The sequence below is a fragment of the Grammomys surdaster genome, unplaced genomic scaffold, assembly GCF_004785775.1.
Source record: "Grammomys surdaster isolate TR1022 unplaced genomic scaffold, NIH_TR_1.0 125878, whole genome shotgun sequence".
In the NCBI taxonomy this organism is placed as follows: domain Eukaryota; kingdom Metazoa; phylum Chordata; class Mammalia; order Rodentia; family Muridae; genus Grammomys; species Grammomys surdaster.
The window spans coordinates 871,415-891,086 of record NW_021620703.1 but is presented as its reverse complement, the minus strand read 5'-3'; the positions used below and the strand labels follow the sequence as shown (position 1 = coordinate 891,086).

General features: G+C 39.8%; 1 protein-coding gene across 1 annotated transcript in view; it reads right to left on the bottom strand.

Annotated features, from left to right (window-relative positions):
* The window catches only part of Adamts20 (ADAM metallopeptidase with thrombospondin type 1 motif 20), a 117,146-nt gene that overhangs the window by 30,418 nt on the left and 67,056 nt on the right, over positions 1 to 19,672 (bottom strand). Inside the window, exons 20-28 of the mRNA XM_028752163.1 lie at positions 17,907 to 18,117; positions 17,574 to 17,738; positions 17,011 to 17,175; positions 15,944 to 16,063; positions 14,920 to 15,024; positions 14,051 to 14,215; positions 13,660 to 13,950; positions 12,640 to 12,801; positions 10,760 to 10,933 (exon numbers count right to left, since the gene is read on the bottom strand). Coding sequence (XP_028607996.1) covers positions 10,760 to 10,933; positions 12,640 to 12,801; positions 13,660 to 13,950; positions 14,051 to 14,215; positions 14,920 to 15,024; positions 15,944 to 16,063; positions 17,011 to 17,175; positions 17,574 to 17,738; positions 17,907 to 18,117 — 1,558 coding nt within the window. The remainder of the gene's footprint in view (positions 1 to 10,759; positions 10,934 to 12,639; positions 12,802 to 13,659; positions 13,951 to 14,050; positions 14,216 to 14,919; positions 15,025 to 15,943; positions 16,064 to 17,010; positions 17,176 to 17,573; positions 17,739 to 17,906; positions 18,118 to 19,672) is intronic.

Below are 19,672 nucleotides of genomic sequence, written 5' to 3'. Positions count from 1 at the left end.
GGCAGGATCTGATCTAGTCCACATTCTGAAAACTGAGATTCTAGGTGTATACCCAGCTTTTTAGCTTTTTAAGATACATTTTACAACGTCAGCTGTACACAGGGTACACACGTCATTCACTACCCTATCTACTTTATCTGAATGGAGAGGTGACTGATGATTAGCCTTGCAAAGGACAGATGGAGGACAGCTCCATGTGATTGGTCTCTTCAAGATCTCTGCTGTGCTGACTTCTAGGGTGTCCCACAGATCGATAGAGATGAGAATCTCTCCCTCGTGATAGTGTCCATGTTTATAGAATAGCCTTGGAATGATCGGGACCCCAATTAAAGCTACATGCACGATACTGAGAAGTATATCCATGTGTGGGAAAGAGCCCCTTGATTAGCAAATAGGTACTCATTTTGAAAACGAAGGTATGACTTTCCTTTGACTCTAACAGTCTCCAAAAACATATCCAGTTTCCTAATATCTTATACACAATATAGTCTTCAAATTTTTAGTTCTTGTACTACAATAATGATATCCACCATTTATAGATAGTAACATCAGGTGCCAGCTGATTTTACGTACAGAATGCTGTATTTGAGGTTGTATGTTATGGGTAAAATATACCATAAAGAACCAGCAAGTATTTCTGAAAATATTTATTCCCTAACCAGAAATGACAGGCTAGAAAGATGTTTTCACTACAGGCAGATCTTTTTCTGATAAGTATAAAGGCTCTAACAAACTGGAAATCTGACCACTTGGAATTGTGTTTAAGCACGTGGTTATTTAAGTTTGGAAGACCTTTCAGAATATTATTTCATACTGTTAGTAAATGTTCCACTCAATATTTTTCTCAGAAATAATTTGGTAGTGACATTTAAATCTCTCAAGTCTGTGAGAGTTAACATTTTAGATTGATTTCACCATTTTCCTGCAAATCAAACTTTATTGATAGCTTTTACTGAATTTGTGTGGGTTCTAGCTAGCTTTTACTGAGTGTGAGTGGGTCCTAGCTAGCTTTTCTTGAGTTTAAATGGGTTCTAGGTTTCAGAAATATAATTCTTTGTTGAATGGTAGTTTAGCATTTAGATCCTATGTAAAAGCTAATTATCTGGCAATATCTGTCAGGACTAAAAGTTCATTTTTTCCTCCCTCAGTCCTTAAGGAATCTTTGTGTCCCAACCACCACCCAGACCTCTTCCATCTGCGCACATGTGGCTATGTGTGCAGAGACAATCACATATCTGTTCTCTCTTCCTATTTTTTACCCATTGCAATATAAACTGTTCTATAACCTAACCCAGTTGTACTTTATCTCCACCTCTTGTAATGTGTCATATAAAGTAATTGCTATGTAAACATAGACACATGCTTGGTAGAAATTTACTATCTCTGAAAAGCATGGTATGCAAAATAGCTATCTTTCCCCCTCTCAATTAAAACGGCAAGATCAAGTAATATATTTCTTGTCCCAAGCTTTGCTGTTGTGAGTCCATTATAATCCTCTCTGAGTCCCTGGCCTGTCCACTATGATCAACACTTTCTCCTTTCTCCACAAAAGCTGGGGCTGGGAACAAAGCAATCAGATGATGAGGTGTCAATCTTCAATGCTTACAGCCAATGAGGTGCTACCAGTCAAGATGAAAGCACATGATAAAGGTGAAACAAAAGAACCAATGGCCACTGTTGAATTTCAAGATGGCCAAAGGGCCTCAGAAGATACATCATCTAAGAAGGTGTCACACAAGAGAAGACACAGTGACACAGTGACACAGTAAATGTATTGAGAAAAATGCAAATTTAACATGCAAATAAATGCCACACAAGTAGAATTACTAAAATTTAGAAGTCTGATACTTTCATGTGTTGACAAGGATGTGGGACTCTAGGAATTTTCTTACAAAACCACTATAGAAAAGTGGTAGCATTTATTAAAACAGAGTGTATGCATAAGCCAAGACCATGTTCTTCAAGTCTTGGCTACATAGGCAACAGGTATGAATATCCATGTCACCATGACATTTGTGAGAAGTGGCCACACGCCATTATTTAAATCCACAAGTAATAACAGCCTCAATGCTTGTTAACTCTAGTATATCCATATGGATTTTACCTGCTTATTTATAAAGGTCATACAGCTATGCGTTAACAGATGATATCTTAGACTGTTCTGAAAACTGCAATTATGTGCAACATATTCATATTGCACATACAATATCGTGATTCTCACAAGTGGTTTAAATTTCATTTATCTAAAGTTATAAACTAGGTCAGCTGATTGGCTAGAGCTGATGTAAGTCAAGTGGTAACTGTGGCGTTAAAGTGGCTTCAGAGACACAGGGAGAACTCCTGGGGTAGGTGCTGGCTGTACAGGTTTGTTTAGTTTGGAAAAATATTATATGAATTGAAAATTAGCTAAGCCCTATATTTTCATAAAAGGCAAAAGAAACATACTTTAGATGAATTCCCCTCATACACTAGAGCATCGCTCAGTTCAGAGGCTCTTGTCTGAGGTTCCTTTTGATACTGTAGCTGGACTTTTCTACAGGATGTAGGTTTCCATTTCCAGAAGGAAAGGTTACATGTGATAATACGTAAAACATGCCACTGCGAACTACTATGAGCCTTTGTGTATGGTTTCGTTCTTTCTGCAAAACTCTAGTAAGATGTTGCCTTCCTTGTAGGAAAGTGAAATCTTAGAAATGCTAGCTTGTAAAGGTTATTCTGTAAACAATGAATTGTACTTAAATCCAGGTCTTCTGTTAGCATAGTGCTTACTCTAACACAGAAGAGTCAGAACAGATATTCCATATTTCGGAAAGCTGAAGAGTAACAATACATCTTCAAACTCCTAGAAAATAAAAGTTCATGTGTCTCTTGGTGAAGTCAAGATTATATTATCAATAGAAAATATTGTCTGGGCTATCAGTGAACTGCTCACATTACCGCCTACAAATGCAACATTCTACAATTGGTTTGCCCTTCATTGGTCAATTTATTTTCCCTTCAAATGAAAGTTTCATCGATCCTAGAGTTAGCCATTGTAGCTTTATTTTCTTGCCAATGAAGTTCTTGACAAGATGTTGGCTTGTACATGTTCTTTCAGTCTTCAGTAGCTGCTCTACTTGTTGACCAAGAACAACTGTTTCATCCCTCGTCATCTGCTTCTCTTCTCTACTTACAAATTGAGTACCATGCTGTGTGAGTCATACCTGGCAAGTTCCTGAAGGTCCCTAGGACACCACCCTCAGGCAGTGTGTCAAATTTTTTCAACTCACTTATGAGAATTATTCCTTATTCCTCCCAAACCAAAGGTCTCATTTCCATTCCAAAAATTCAGTATTCCCCGTATCTAACGAGTTTTAGATTTTAGAAATCTCTTATGCATGTTACACTTGGTCCTCCTTCATGTGATACAAGCTCACCTTTCAGCCTTCTGCCTGCTTCTTGGCTCTCACAGAGCAATCTCACAAACTATGTGTCACCACAAACAAGTAAATGGGCTACCTTTTCTATGTGTGGCTTTTGTTCAGATGGTTTCTGATCAATGTCCCCTTTCTATTCACATCAAGGTTGAGACCCAGGCCTGCTCCTGCAGAAATCCCTTCACGTGTCCCTAATTTTTAACTTCCCATGACACCCCTTTCTTCCCTCTTTTACTTATTTATGCTATGCATGTTAATTTCCCATGGACAATGGATCCTTTGAAGACACAATATCATTCTTCATTTTCAGTTTTATACAATCCTAAAACAACCTAATAGAAATGGACTGTCAATGATCTCAAATGGCCATGTTGGCTGTCGGGTTCCTAGTAGTTTTTATCCACCATGCCCTTCATAATTATTTGTCAAGCCACTGGGGGTTCCTGGGTCACAACTGCAAAACAACAAAAATCCAAGGAAGTAAAAGCTAGTTCTCACTAGAAAGCTAGTCTATATTCTAGAGGATCATTTTCCAGCTCAATTAATGACTTGTGCAGAAGAATTCCAATGATCTTCTGAAGATCAGCTGTAACATTAAAATCACACAAATACAAATACTATGCTATATGTTTGAATAATAGAAGGTTATATTACAGAAGACTATATATGTCCGACTGGGTTTAAGAACAGGATAAATTGGTGTATGCTAATTTAATTACAAATTAAGCAAATTCTTACTTTTGGCACAACATTGGGTGTGGGACAGCACAGGAAAGCAGGTAATAAGCTAACAGCATCTATGAAGACACATTGTACACTTCCAGTGTTTTTTAAATTAATTGTCTATTAGTGTTTGCCTAATATATCTGGGCAGAATGTACATGGTATTCATGGAGGCGAGAAGAGGGTATTGAGTTCTCTGGAGCTGGATTTACAGATGGTTATGAGCCACCATGTAGGCGCTGGATCGAACACGGATTCTCTGAAATAGCAATCAATGCTCTTAAGTACTGAGCCATCTTCTGTAGCCCCTCAGGTGTTTATTGTTGTTTTGTGGAGGAGATAGTGTCTTGCTATATCTAGGTCTCGAACTGCAGTCTCCTCTTGTCAGCCTCCTGAATGCAGGGATCCACAGACATATACACTGATCCCTGCTGGACCATTTCTTTTTTGACTATCCATGGACACAGCTGCCTGTAATCCCAGATCTTGAGAAGGGGAGGCAGAAGTCTCATGACATTGAAAGTTTGGAGCCAGCCTGTCTCAAAAATGCCCAAAATAATAATAGTTTCTGTCTTGACTCTAGGAATAAGGATTTAGAGACGTTACTAAACATTTTGGTCAATACAAATATCTGAGTGTCTAAGTCAAAGCCTTGGAAAATTATAACTCAGATATTCAGAAGCCTTTGTAAGAGCAATACATACTATCTTTTTGTTTATACAATGTGCATCTAGTTTTATGTGAATGTGGTCTCTCTCTCTCTTTCTCTCTCTCTCTCTCTCTCTCTCTCTCTCTCTCTCTCTCTCTCTCTGTCTCTCTCTCTCTCTCGTATGGTAGAGCTCAGAAAACAGCCTACAGCATCTGTCCTAATCTCCTACCGTGTGTCTTTCCTGTTCACAGTGTATGCTGGGCTAGCCAGCTTGCAAACCTTTAGGAATTTCTCATTTCCTTCTCCTATTTCATTGGAGTCCTGGGATTATAGGCACTTACTATTGTGTCTAGCTTTATTTACATGGGTTCTGAGGATCCAAATTCAAGTCAAGAGACAGCTCTCCCACACCAAAATACTATTTAAGAAGTTCTACTCATATTTTTTAATCCAAAATAAAAATGTAACCTTTGCAGTTTGAGATGTATATGTATATATATATACATATAAATATCTGACGTACAGAACCCATGATATACCTGCTTTCCCAGCAGAAGGGGCTAGTGCTGTCCCAAATGCTTTCTGTATCCAGTGAGGTTCTGAGGCTCATACCAGTTCACTGACAAACCCTCGGTCGACACACGTGTAACTTCATGGTCCTTCTCTGTGCTGAGAAGGTGCCCTGAAGTTCTGTCCTGTACACTTGTGCTAACTTGAGCTTTTAGCACAATGAGGGTTTGGGCTGTTGTGTCCACAGCCTTGGAGAGAAACAGGCTCATGTAGGTGAACTACTGAGTTTCATTATAGAAACAATTGTGTTCTTCGTTTGCTAATATTTTAAGGAATACAAGTGAGCTTTCTAATATCTGTCCTTTGAGATAAGGAAGACCCTGAGCAGTGGTTGGCAGAAAGCAACTGCTTTAGGAAACCTCCCAAAAACATTTTGAAATGTTTGAAAATATTTATGTTACTTTGCCAAGTATATATCCTTAAAACTATGAAGCCAAATTCTATAATCTATTTAAATGGTTTCCAGGTCATTCAAAGTCAAAGACCTTATAGTTCCAAAGGTAGATATCTGTTAAAATATAAAGATTTGACTCCTAAAAATTTAGAGAAATTAGTGGCAGCATTTAAAACGAATTTGTAAAATGATTACTACACTTGATTTTAAACCAATTTCCACTATATTACAAGAACACCCATGGTTGAGTTTTGCTACTTTGAGGGATTTCTGCCAGTAAATCTTTTAACCTTTAGAAATGATTAAAATCAATTTTAGATAAATCATGTACTCTGGTTAGCCTTACGGGATTGAGCTAAATTTTCAACACACATAAAAATATTCTAATACTTTTTAACAACTAAATGGTTGACAAATTATTTGATGATAAAATTTTCTTACCTTCATAAAATAAGTTATATTTAATACTATTCATAAGATTTTTTTAAATTCATGTTCATATTTCTTTTATAAAAGCATACAATAATATAAAGAGACAGTGTAGAAAAATAAGAGAACACACAACGAAAACATGTTAGGGGAAGTAGATGTGGTCAAGTCATTACTAATCAGTTAACTAGAAACTGTCAGCTATAGATGTAAAAATGTCTGACTCTTGTGATCACATAGAAACCAGAATGTGGTTTTCTCCGAGTACTGAAAGCTGACACAGCACATACAGTGTCTGTAACCCCAGGAATGTTCCTCTAGCTTCCACAAGCAGACTCAGCAGAGGCTTTAGAGAACACACGATAATTTCTTCTGAAAACAACTAGTGTTTCCACAGAATCTTACACCTACATTCATTTCTTGTGAGGCATGTGTCAGATCCTTGTGTAAGATGAGGCCGTGGCACTGTGTAAAACTCACCTAATGTTTTAGGGCGGAAGAAGCCCCTCCTCAGCATAACCCAAGTTATGAAGCAATAAATCTTATTGGTTTAAGTTTCCTGGAAGGATTTACTAGCAGCAGAATTACCCTGTTTCCAAGTGTGACCCTCATCAGTAATCCTTGGTTTATTCTAAGGTATCAAGCTCCAAATATTTATGAGTCTTCGGTATTATAATTCACTCGGCTGTTACTGCAGCTGTAATAACGAATGCATGTGAGTGCTTTTATGTCAAACACCCACCCTTAAATTGCCAAGCCTTTGCACATACAACTGCATCTGGTTAAGTTACAGTGATCGGCAGGGTTCCTACTATATTACTTTGGAGATATATACATATATTACTTTGGAGAACAAATAAATATATTTTAGAAAGATGTGGCATAAATATGACAAGCAAATTTTGAGTACATTTAAAATATATAACTAATTAAATACAATTTAATACATTTTAAAATTTATTTTAAAAGTTGATCTCCAGGGGTGGCAACCTTCCTCAGTGGATAACCATATTCTCTGCCAAGCCTGATGACCTGACGGGCATCCATATGGTGTAAGGGAGAACTGAGTCCCGCAAGTTGTTCTCTGACATTCACAAGTACATAATAGCATGCATGTGCACGCGTGCATGTGTGTGCATGCATGCGTGCGCACACACACAATAATAATAATAAATAAGTAACAAACCTTTTAAAAAGTTATCTCCAAACTACTTACTAAGTTTGTATATTCTTTCTTTCCAATTTTAAGAAAATAATTACTGTAGGCACTCTTACTGGCCTTTACAAAGTTGAAATAAACGACAGCTTTCTGAAATGTTCCCCATATGTTACCTTGCTCCAGTGCAGCTGCTGCCTTCAGGGATGCCAGGCAGCTCTGAGCTGCTCCTACCATCACCCAGAGTCACAGCTGCAGAGACGACAGACACTCCTCAGCTTTCACTAGACTTGTAGACAAAACCCTTAGTGCAGCAAAGTGTAGAGTCAAGTGTGTGTGCTCAGACCACCAGCTCACTCCTGAAAGGCCTTGTGTGGCATGCATTCTACTTAAAGATGTAATGGTCTTTCCCCCACTATAATCCTATGTGATCTTTCCCTCAGAAACACATTGAAGGAAAGCACCAGAGTGAACAGGTTACAAAGGGCAAGCTTTTGCTCACTTTAAAAAGTAACATCCTAAAGTTCTATAAGAGGAAGGCTCCTTAAGAAATGCCATTTCCTCATTCCCAGTGTACTATATTCTCAACCAGAACATACCGGAACACACAGTATTTACTTATCAAACGTGAGTTCATTCCACCTGGTGAAGAAAACCATTCTAGGAAAATGCGTTCTGGAGAAATTTTTTGAGATGGTGAAGAAATAGAAGGTAATATTTTTTAAAAGCATTTTCTCCAATAGTTATGTGTGATGAGCCTCTTAAAGATTATGCTGGTTACAAGCTAACAATCTGTAACTTTAATAACAATAAGCACCACTAAGTTGCATTCAGTGTGTATAATCTATAAAAAGAAAACATAAATATTTCTAGTAGTTTTGTATTGACAGGTAAATGGTAAATCTTACACTCTCCCATTGCTATGTTAGTTTGTAAAAGGGGATGCCTAGAAAACCATAGTAACTTATACAAACACTCAGTAAACTTATGGAAACATTCACTTTCAACAGTTAGCTTTTTAATAAGAGACATCAACAGCCTGTTACTAAGACAAACAGCACCAAGGAGAGGAGCCATCCGTTCCGGCGTTAAGGTTTGTCAGTTGCTTAAAACATTTAGGTACTGATGCAAGGGATAAAAATACAACATACATATACATGATGCAAAACGTAATGACAGCACATTGACACACATTGCATGTTAAGATTACAATCCATTCACATTGGCTAATTACAGAGATGCAGTTACTCAGTTAACAAGCATGGGTTACAATTCATTTATTCTTTCAGTTATGACAACACAAGATTTTCCAGAACATGAAGAAAAGTTAGGAATATTTTCAAACTTTTCTTTCTAAAATATTTTAATAATGATTTTACACACTGTCTTTCTATTTTCCTTTATGATAAAAAGATTTCATGTCATTCATGCGTGTATACACACATACATTACTTTAATTTTCTAACTGAATGAGCAGGGTCCATTGAAATCAATGTCAGTCATGAAAGAATAATCTAATCTAATTTATTATGAGAGGTATTCTGAAATTTGGCTAGTATGTAGCAACACTGAAATAGTCAAAAATTACATATACCTGGTTTTGATAACAAAACTTCAGATCCCCTGAGTTCTTTTAATATAAAAGACTAATTGAAAAAATAAATATTCTTCATATAATAACAGAAATCCAGGTACTCTAATGATATACATCTTTACACATACAAATAAATAGGTTTGTAAAACTTCTGGCATAAACATTTATTGAGATTTTTTTTTTTAAAAATTCATTTTCAAATTATCAAAATATATAAAGATATTACAGTCTTCCACTAGTGCAAAGATTGAATTACTCAGTTAGCTGCTTTTGTGATAGTTGTGTAGTACACAATGAAGATTTCTTCAATCCTCTCTCACTGCCCTGTAACCTTGGGGATTGTTTTCCTGACTGATTATTTCTGTGAGGTTGGAAAGCCACTCATGAAGAGGACTTAACAGACATCCAGGCTTCTCACTTATGGTTTATGCACAAACACGTCACCGGAATACAGGGTCAAATATATTCCAATGCAGTACATAGACATATGCAAATACCAGGCTGGATAAGTTTAGAACTGCAGAGTGTTTAAAATACCAAGTGGAAGCTCATGTGGATCACCCAACTCCCACAGAACATGGCACTGCTAATTTCTGTAACTTGAAGTAAACTTCTGTCCCACACTTTAGGCATGCCTTTCTGTCCACTAAGCTGACATCTTCTAAGAAATGGCCTAATAGTAAGTATTTCAGGCACTGTGGCCCATAGAGTCAGCTCAACCACTGTGGTATAGCATCTGTCACAGACTGTAAGGAACAAACAACCTCACTGAGCACCAATAAAGCATATGAAAATAGCCAGTGCACTTATCCCTGATGAAAACTTAACTCAAAAGCATCACATTTAGGTATTGCAGTGCCTATCAGGAAGCAGAGAGACGGGTGGATGCTTAAAGCTTGTGCACTTCTTCACGGAAAAACAGCACCAAGGAGCTCAGAGGCAAAGCCACTAGAACCGGGTCTCAAGTCAGTGGCTAGGTTTCTCCCTAATTGGGACAAAATGGCTTGGTTTATGGGTTTAGTTGTAAATAGATCACTGTCTCAAATCCAGATTTTATCTGAAAGGTAAATACTCATTTGTTCATCATCTTTTTAAAAAAGGTGATAAAATGCTAATTTTAATATATTTGTGTACTAACTATAATTCCAACCAGATATTTGAAAAATATTAGAGAAAATATTTATTAGCACTATCTATGAGTTTTGACTATGATTCAGAACATGGAAAAGTAAGATATCCCTAAACCACAGTACGTCCACACAGTGGAAAAATGGATATTCACAGTAAATTTCTACGTACGTCATAGTTCTCTGTGATGCATTTAACTGTGAACAATTTAGTTTACTTAAGTAAATGTCTTTGCCTTTACTATTTTCACATTTCTAAACAAAACAATTTAACAGCGAGGAAGCAAATTTTAAAAGAATGTCATTTGGTTTTAAATCAATTATTAGATAGGCACAGACATAAGCCACATATAATCATAATAAACTCAAACAAGACATAGCCTTAATCTGCTATTACAAGTAAAAGTTAACATTATGCACAAATCTGATTAATCAGAGGGAAGGTCAGAGATGTAATGAAAGAAAGCATTTCCATTAGTTCAAAATTCACATATAAATACATATAAAAGCATACACATATGTAATTACAGTACTTAAATGAATTCCTGCACAAAATACCAACTTTAATAAACATGCCAGGACAGTTGATGGTCAGCATTCAGAAGCAGTAATCAGACGCAAGATAGTTGTGAATTTTCCCACTTACAAAGAGGAAATTCAAGTAAAAGGACATGGTCATAAGACTACTATAACTATCGTACCGATTTCCATGGTCCCCGATACCAGGATACATCATCAGGGCAGGCGTGCAGGTGACACTGCATCATGCTAGGTGGCTTGGGCAGTTCACAGCTGTGTTCTTGTGTCATTTGGCCATTGGGAAACTGACAGATCACAAATCTTGATTTTACCCCTCCACCACAGGTTTGTGTGCACTGAAAATAAGAATCGCAAAGTTTATGCCTATTGAACTTCAAAGCAAATGTTATATTTCATCCATGTTCTTCTCTCGAGACAAGGTCTCATGAAACCCAGGCTGACCTGGAATTCCCTATGTAGCTGAGGGTGACTTGCAACTTTTGACCCTCCTGCTCCCACTTGCAGATGTGCAGCACACCCAGTTTATGTGGCCAAATACACAGCTTTCCTGCATGCTAGATAAACACTCTGGCAACAGAGATGCATTCCTAGATTATAAGAAGATAATGTTCATTTCATCAGTGTTTAAATGTTATTTGCAATGCTAGAGTTGCAAGTTGCTATGTAAGAGTATACTTTTAAAGGGAACTTGATACATTTTATTGATAACTAAAGTATCCCTTTAAAGAAGGATTTCCAAATTACTTATGAAGAGTAAGTATATGCTAAGGTCATTGTGAGAAAATAAACTAACTGAGTAATGTATCCATTTAAAAGCATTAACTCTTTCCTTTCTCTTTCCATCTGAAACATGGGGTAGGGATGTGGTTAATCTTCAAAATTACAGTTTCAGAAGTCATCCTTACATTTACCGTGTCTAAGAACGCCTGGGCACAAAGAACTACTTAATTTATTTTAAAGGCTGTTATAAAATATTTGAACCTGCTTCTAATTAGGGTGTGGCTTAGCCCTTAGCACATACCTTTCATCCCTTAGGTTGGAATACAGACACCCCCATAGTACTCACCTTTAATCCCAACTAATGAAGGTAAAGCTAGTTTGTAGAAGGAAGCACCCATGTTTGAAAGTGATGTCTGATTGAGTGGCAGACAAAGTGATGAATCAGAGAAAGATTTGACAGAATAGGATATGCCCAACTCTCAAGAGAACAGAGAAGAAAGGGAAGCTACTTAGGGAGAGACCGACAGCACAGGAGGGAGTGACTACAGTACAGGAATACAGTAGAGTTCGTGGAGAGCCGTACAGAAGAGTTGAGAGGGAGAGTAGAGCAGCACAGAGAGGGAGAAAGAGGCAGTGTTACCAGGAGAGTTTCACAGAGACAGATTGAAGAGAGAACAAGCTTGACACAGGTAAAGTCAGGAAGAGCAAGGGAATAAGAAGGATCCAGAAGATTAGAAAAGACTGCTAGACCGAGAAGGAAGCCTGATTGAATCAGTCAGGCGGGAGAGGAGTTTGAACCAGAACAGCTGAGTTGAACCAGAGACCAGAAAGAACTAGAAAGGGGAAGCTTACTCAGCAGCAAGTCTCAGAGGCTGCAAACAGTCTAGGCCTAGATTAGATTGTGCAGAGGCTAGAAGATTCCAGGTCTAGGCCTAGGTTAGGAGACAGAGGCAGTAAACCTCAGATACGACAAATACTCCTGGAGAATAAAAGATACTTTTACAAAAGGCGACTTGTCAAATGAATGGCATGCAATAGGAACCATGGCACAAATGTCAACCTGGTTTTCTGTACCTATATCAGTCTAATTTTCTAAAAAGTCTTTGAAAGACATTTCATAGCACACACACATATCGGCCTGCACATCAGGTTTTATTAAATAATCAATTATGGTCTCTCACAAATACCTATCACACCAGAGTGCTTCTGACAAAAAGTACTTTTAAGAATATCTGTTTCTACACAAAATAGTGAGTGCCCAGAGGGAGGAAGCACATGAGTTTTATCCTCAAGAATAACATCAGGGGACAGCATGACTTACTTCTCCCCAGTCTCCATAATTCCAGTGCGGACAAGGTCCAGAGCCACAGTGCTTTGATTCTGGGGGCTTGGAGGCCGCATCACAGGAAGTAGCACTTTGTCCATCTTCATCCTGGCAGACCACAGCCCTGTGCTGAAGACCACCTGCACAGCTTCTGGAGCACTGATGGGAACAGAACAGAAACATGCACTGCACGCTAGACACGGTGGGAACGGTGGTGCCAGGTCAACTCAAAGCAACATCAACAGTAAAACTCTCCCACACGGAATCACTGTTTTAATTGAGAAAATCTGTCAAAAACACTTGAGTTTTACCAAGGGCTTCATTAAAGTTTTACCATGGTAGCACACAAGTTTAATTCCAGCACTCAGGAGGCAGAGGCAGAAGCCAGAGGCCAGAGGCCAGAGGCCAGAGGGAGGCAGAGCTCTGTGAGTTCCAGGCCAGCCTGGTCTACACAGCGAGCCTCTGTCTCAAAAAGAAATAAACAAAATTTGTTGATGAAAAGATAGTCTTTCAAGCTTGCATTAGGAAGCAATCTTTCACTCTCAAAATACACGTTAAGTAGAAAGAAATTAAAGTTTTACCGTCTCACTGGGAAGGCATTTTAAAGAAGACACTGTGTTACTTGCCATTCAGCTGTCTCTCTGCCCTATGATCTCTTGATAAAGGGACCCTGCATCCTCAGGACTCAAACCAGCCTTCTGCACTGCCTCTCAGCAAGGTTTGATTCTTTCTCAAAAACTCTGAGTCTTACCTATCACAGGGATTGATCTGGTTTGCTTGATACAGACTCTAATCAAGTGGCATTCAGGCTCCTTCCTCAGTAATCTCTTCTGATTAGAGATTACCCTGGGGGCTTGTAATCCACATCAGAGTGCTTCAGCCTTCGAAGAGCTGAGCTGCTGATCTTGGCATAACATTCCCATTACAAAGCGTTTGATGTCATTACACCCATATCTGGGAAAGGACTGTAATACAACTCAGTTACAAAATTAATATAACTCAATAAAGACAGCTTACTGCTCCCCAAGGGCCTGTTCTCCACTGGTTTCCTCTGATTGACAGCTGGAGCCCTTCATCTTGATTCTCTCCTGGTTTGTGAGTTAATGGAACATTTCTGCCTGGAACATGGTGTGGCTGCTCAGAGGAGCCGGGAGTTCGGCCGTATGAGGGTAGGCAGGCTGCCAGGCTACATTCTTGTTCAGTCACAGGACGGCCTTCAGGGTCACAGTAACTCTCATCGACCAGTTGGTGGTAGTTCACACATAAAACACGTCGGGTGGTTTTCCCATGTCCACAGGAAGCTGAACACTGATGGGAGAGTTAACCAACATTACAGTGGAATATACCCCATCCATATCAGAGACTGTCTTTAAATTTTCAGTGCCTGCTTTCTCGTAGGCATACTCACCGGTGACCAGTCCCCTGCTTGCCACTCTCCACAAGGGCTGAAGCAGAGAGATACGGCAGCAGGTCGAGGCAAATGGGCACAATGGGACTCCTCCGCCACTTCATCTTGAGCATCCCGGCAGCTCACATAACGGGCCTGACTGCCTCGTCCACAGGACACAGAGCACTTTAAAAAGCCAAAGGACAGTGAGATGGCTCTACTATCACCTCAACTCTAGTCACCTGTAACTGCTGTGTCTCAAAATACCAAAGTTGCAGAGAAAGCATAAAAAAAGAGGTGACATCACGTGGAGTAATTTCTGAGTCAAATACAGATAGGGCAGTAAAATTCCCCACTTTAGATAACGTTTTACTCGTCAGATCTAATAATGTGAATGAACATACTATTTAAAGTGTTTAGTCACATGTCAAAATTAAAGGTGCTGAAAACATTTTGAGTAAGAGCATCTTATACAGGTATTAAAAACAACCATGAATGATTTTGTTACAGAAATCATCTGATTCCATAATTTGAAATCTGGGATTAAAGCAAACTGAAATGCCTAGTACATGATAGCTCTTGATTAAAAAGTAAGACAGCATGACAATGTCTGCAGTTAAGCCAGATACTGATAAATGCCACATACCACATCTGTTTCTAGGCCTTCTGGACTATAGGTCTCATCTTCATTTTACAGATTAGAAAACCCATCCTAAAGATTTGCTCCCCTGCACAGAGACTTGGGCTCATGGGAAGGACAGCCATTCTGTCGTTCCACCACCTAGTTCTAAGCCCTGCAAATCTCCCATGCTATCAAATACCTGAGAAAGAATGCAGACATTAAAGCCAGCAAAACCAAGCAACTGTTTTACAAATGCTGTGCCACTTACTGGGGTCCAAGATCCATGGCGCCACTGTGCCTTTTCCAGGGGAAGGGCTGGTAAGGAAGTAGCCCCAACTTTTGGAATAACCAGGCAAGGTGCAAATATACAGTCCTGTTCAAGAAAAATAAACCTTATCGAATGCCGTTTAACCACTCACTCTGATTTGTACTAAATCCTGTGCTTGGTTCCCCTTTTCACACCTATAATCCAACAGTACTGCATGCTAAACTGTAAATGGATGACCTAAAGGCGCTCACTTTCAGAGATGACAAAGTGCTGCCAAGTGCTAGTACTGACAGGAAGGAAGTGATTGTACTAGACAGGAAGGAAGTGCTAGTACTGACAGGAAGGAAGTGCTAGTATTGAGTAGGAAGAAAGTGATAATACTGGACAGGAAGGAAGTGCTAGTACTGAGTAGGAAGGAAGTGATAATACTGGACAGGAAGGAAGTGATTATGTTGGACAGGAAGGAAGTAGTAGTATTAAACAGGATGGAAATGCTAGCACTGGATAGGAAGGAAGTGCTAGTTCTAGACATAAAGGAAATGATAGTCCTGGGTAGGAAGGAAGTGATAGTACTGGACAGGAAGGAAGTGCTAGTACCAGACAGGAAGGCAACATTCCATCTGACCATTGAAAGGATAACACCTTTCAAAACAGCCCTAACGTGGAGCATTCTGAAGGAATCTAGGGCTGTGCTGTGAAAAGAACACTTCCACAAGTTCCTGGGATTGGGAATCACAGACACTATCACAGAACGGGAATATACGAGTCTAATGAACTCTTGTAGGGCAGATAGAGAAGAGCCTTAGGATAAACACAAGGTGGCGGGGGGCAAAACCAAGAATGACACATTCTCATATTCTGTATTTTAGAAAGTGCTTAAAGGTGCAATATATATATATATCTCCACACATACACATATAAATGTACATACATACATATATGTACACATATAATTTGTGCTCTTGAGTAGCCCTTCTATTACCTAAGTATTTCTTCTTCTGATCCATGAAGAGACCTCCTTTACCTGTCTGTCACTTGGCCGGCTGGCTCTTGGGCATTCTCTGTCATCTAGCACAGTGCCAAATATCTCACTGACACACTTAACGGCACGCATCTGATATCCATGTCCACAGGTGGCCGTGCACTGAAAGGAAACCAGTTTCCAAGGGTTACGTAAATCGCTACCATCTTAGAGAACTACAGTCGTATATAGTTAACCGTGTACTTCCCGTAGCTGTTTTGACCAACCCCTGGTGTCATATGACACCTGGAACCAGCAAATTGAATCGACATGCTTGTTTGTTCAAATTTATTGTACAGATATTACCTAAACACTGCAGTTAACCAAATGCACCATGACTAACGTATTTTTAAAGTAGTCAGGTTAAGATATTAATAGAGCCCTGCTATGCCAGGTGAGGAAACAACATAATTTTGGTAAAACACAAACCCGTCTGATGAACATACATCATCTAATATGTTAAATAGAGATCCTTCTCTAGAAATAAATATGTATTTCATTAAAGAAATGAGAGGTGCCTTCCATCAGCCCCTGTAGCCTCTGTGGGACACTGCACTTCCCCACCTCACCTGTCATGACCATCCTTTACCTCAGAGCCTCGGGCAAGACTCCTAAACACAGTAAGGGCAAAGTGAGCACAGACACTGGACATGGTTATGTGTCCGTTGAAACTGGTGGAGGCAGATGTCTTCAGCATTTTAGTGAAAGTAAATTCAAAAACAAAGCTGAATACTAAGCCTGGCAAACCTATCAGGAACTATTTGTGTGTTTGTGTGTGTGTGTGTGTACACATTACATATGCCATTGTACTTATGTGGATGTCAGAAAGCTTTGTGGAGTCAGTTTTCCCCTTCTACCTTTTATGAGAGTTTCCGAGATCAAACTGAGAATATCAGGCTTTAGGACAAGTCCCTCACCCACAGAACAATCTTACCAGCCCCCAAGATGTATTTCTAAGTGACACCGAGATATTTCACTGCCTCCCCTAAGGAGAGAGTTCGTTATTACAGTTTTCCAGACGTTCTCTATGTAGTTTCCTAGAAGCAGAGAAGCCCCCATCATATACTCACAGAACCCCATGGTCCTACATGCCAAGAAGCGCACGCAGGGAGCTCACAGGGTCTCAGCGACTCGGGCTTGGTACTGGCATTGCAGAAGTCATCCCTCACAGAGTCTTCGCTCTGTTGACACCAAACCTTCCTCTGCTTCATTCCTTTTCCGCACGTGACGGGACACTGAGACGTGAACACGGCCGCATTACAAAGTATCACAGCTATCCACCAGCCCCCTACTCCTCTAGAGACATTTGCTGGGTAAAACTCCTAACATCTGTTGCCCTGGTGCCATTAAAATACTCATCTGTTCTAGAAACAAAGATCCAAAGATAACCTTTGGAGAAGTGTTCGACCCATGATGTGATGGTACTCCCGCTTTTTTCTGAAGGCAGTGATAAGCTAAGTATCAGTAAATGTTACCACTGGCCTGATGTTTATCAGTAGCCCCGGAACTAGACGGTTTGACACGTTTTTACTGCTTTTCTGATAAATAAGTTTGGACCTTACAGTCCTGGGCTGTAAGTTCCCGTAGTATGACTCTCTATAGCAGTTTTTCTGAGCCACGTGTTTAATGTTACCTCACTCCACTCACTCGTTGCCCAGGTGGGACACAGAAATTCATTGCAGGTCCCCAGCACCACCCGAGGAAGCTCCCGACACTCTCGTTCAGCAAGGCGGTGGCCGAAGCCATTTACACAGTAGGACTCTCGAGCCTTCTGACCGCCGCCACAACTCCTAGAACACTAATTAAAAACAAAACCAAACCAGTGACTTTTAGAAATTAAAAAAAAAAAAGAAAAAAAAGAAAAGAAAATCAAATTTTTAACAATAATATATTTTAGAGAACTAGAAACATTTAGCTGGTGAAAGGGGAGCCCCCCCCCTTTTTAAAGCGACACGTTGTATTTTACCTGGGACCACTCTGAATAATGCCACCTTGTTAAAACACAGCTGCCATGGCACGGCTCTCGGGTGGGAGGTTTGAGCTGGTCGCCACAGTGATGATCTCCTACTGGGACAGTCTGTCCTTTATGAACGGAATACTTCATGCAGTGAACGTCTAGGGTCCTGTATCCCTGGCCACACTGGGATGAGCAGTCGCTTTTCCCAGTGACGTGCCACCTAGAGAGGAGATGTTAGCACAGTTAGGAATGGTGCTCATGAATATTCATTTAAATTAAATTTAGAGGCTTGGGCACATGGCTTAATTTTCTAAACTTTTTAAGAGTTCAGGGATAATCCATTAGAAATTATTTGATAAATCACTGAATTAAGAATGAAAATTCTTATATTGGACCTTGCATTATCTGAAGATCTGGCCAGAGTGAACCTCAGAACAGGGGGGTAAGAGATCTTGCCACAGAATGCCAGGAGCCTGGCTTGGTGTACTGAGGAACTTGAACAGAAACTTCCTTTTCTGTTCTTATTCAACACAAAGCTAAATGGCTGAACATAGGCTGTGAGCATTACTTCCTTCTAAATAAAACTCAGATTCCCTCCTTCAGCTTTGCAAATTTTTAAATAAAATCACATTGAACTCAATACCCATGCTGAGTTAGCATGTAAATAGTTATCTAGGTTTATAAACATTTTCATAACAAAGTGACCTGCCTTGCATGTGGGAGGCCAAAATAGGAGGGGTTTATAAGTTCAGGGACAGCCTGGGCTACATACTAAGACAGTGTCTCAAAACAAACAAACAAACAAACAAACAAAAAAAGCAGTGCTTTGGAGATCCTTGGTCCCATGAAGGCTGGACGCCGAGTGTGGCAGAATTCGAGGGTGGGGAGGTAGGAGGGGGGGTAGATGGGCACACATCCTCATAGAAGCAGGAGGAGGGGGGATACGATAGGGGGTTCCTGGGCTGGGGGGCGGAACAGGGTAAGGGGATAACATCTGAAATGTAAATAAAATATCCAATAAATTTTTTTTTAAAACCAGTGCTTTGTTTGTTTGTTTGTTTGTTTGTTTTGCTTTGGCCTGAGTCTGTTGTCATAACCAGTGGTTTAGTAGAGTCCCATGTGAGCTGGAAGCCACTGGGTCAATGAAGATGCTGTGTAGTCGTCATCTGTACAGCAGGAGGCTATGTCTAAGTGTGCATCTACTGATTGTAGCCATAAGTGTCACTTTAGTTGGGCAGCTCAGCCCTGAGTGGTGGGACTTCCGCAGTGGGGTTCTGTGTAGCATGCACACTGTCTTTCCAGAGCTTGGAAAACAGTTTGAGCTGAGTAGTCAGTATGGACTCAACCCAGAAGTACTGCCCTCATGGCATGTTTTCAAATAAAATCATTTTATGGATTGCCTTTCTCTATACATTAATAAAGAATACACAGGGAGATGATATAAGTAAATCATGTCCCATGAGTGAAAACTTTGTTTCATTAGAGAGAGAGAGAGAGAGAGAGAGAGAGAGAGAGAGAGAGAGAGAGAGAGAGAGAGAGAGAGAGAGAGAGAGAGAGAGAGAGAGAGAGAGAGAGAGAGAGGTGTTCTTGTGTAAAAAAAATGAGGCTCAAAGAGACTGGGTTCCAGTTTTTTAAATGTGTGTCTATGTGTGTATGTGTGTGTGTGTCTATGTGTGTATGTGTCTGTGTGTGTCTACATGTGTGTGTCTGAGTGTGTCTGTGTGTCTATGTGTGTGTGTGTCTGTGTGTGTATATGTGTGTGTCTGTGTGTCTAT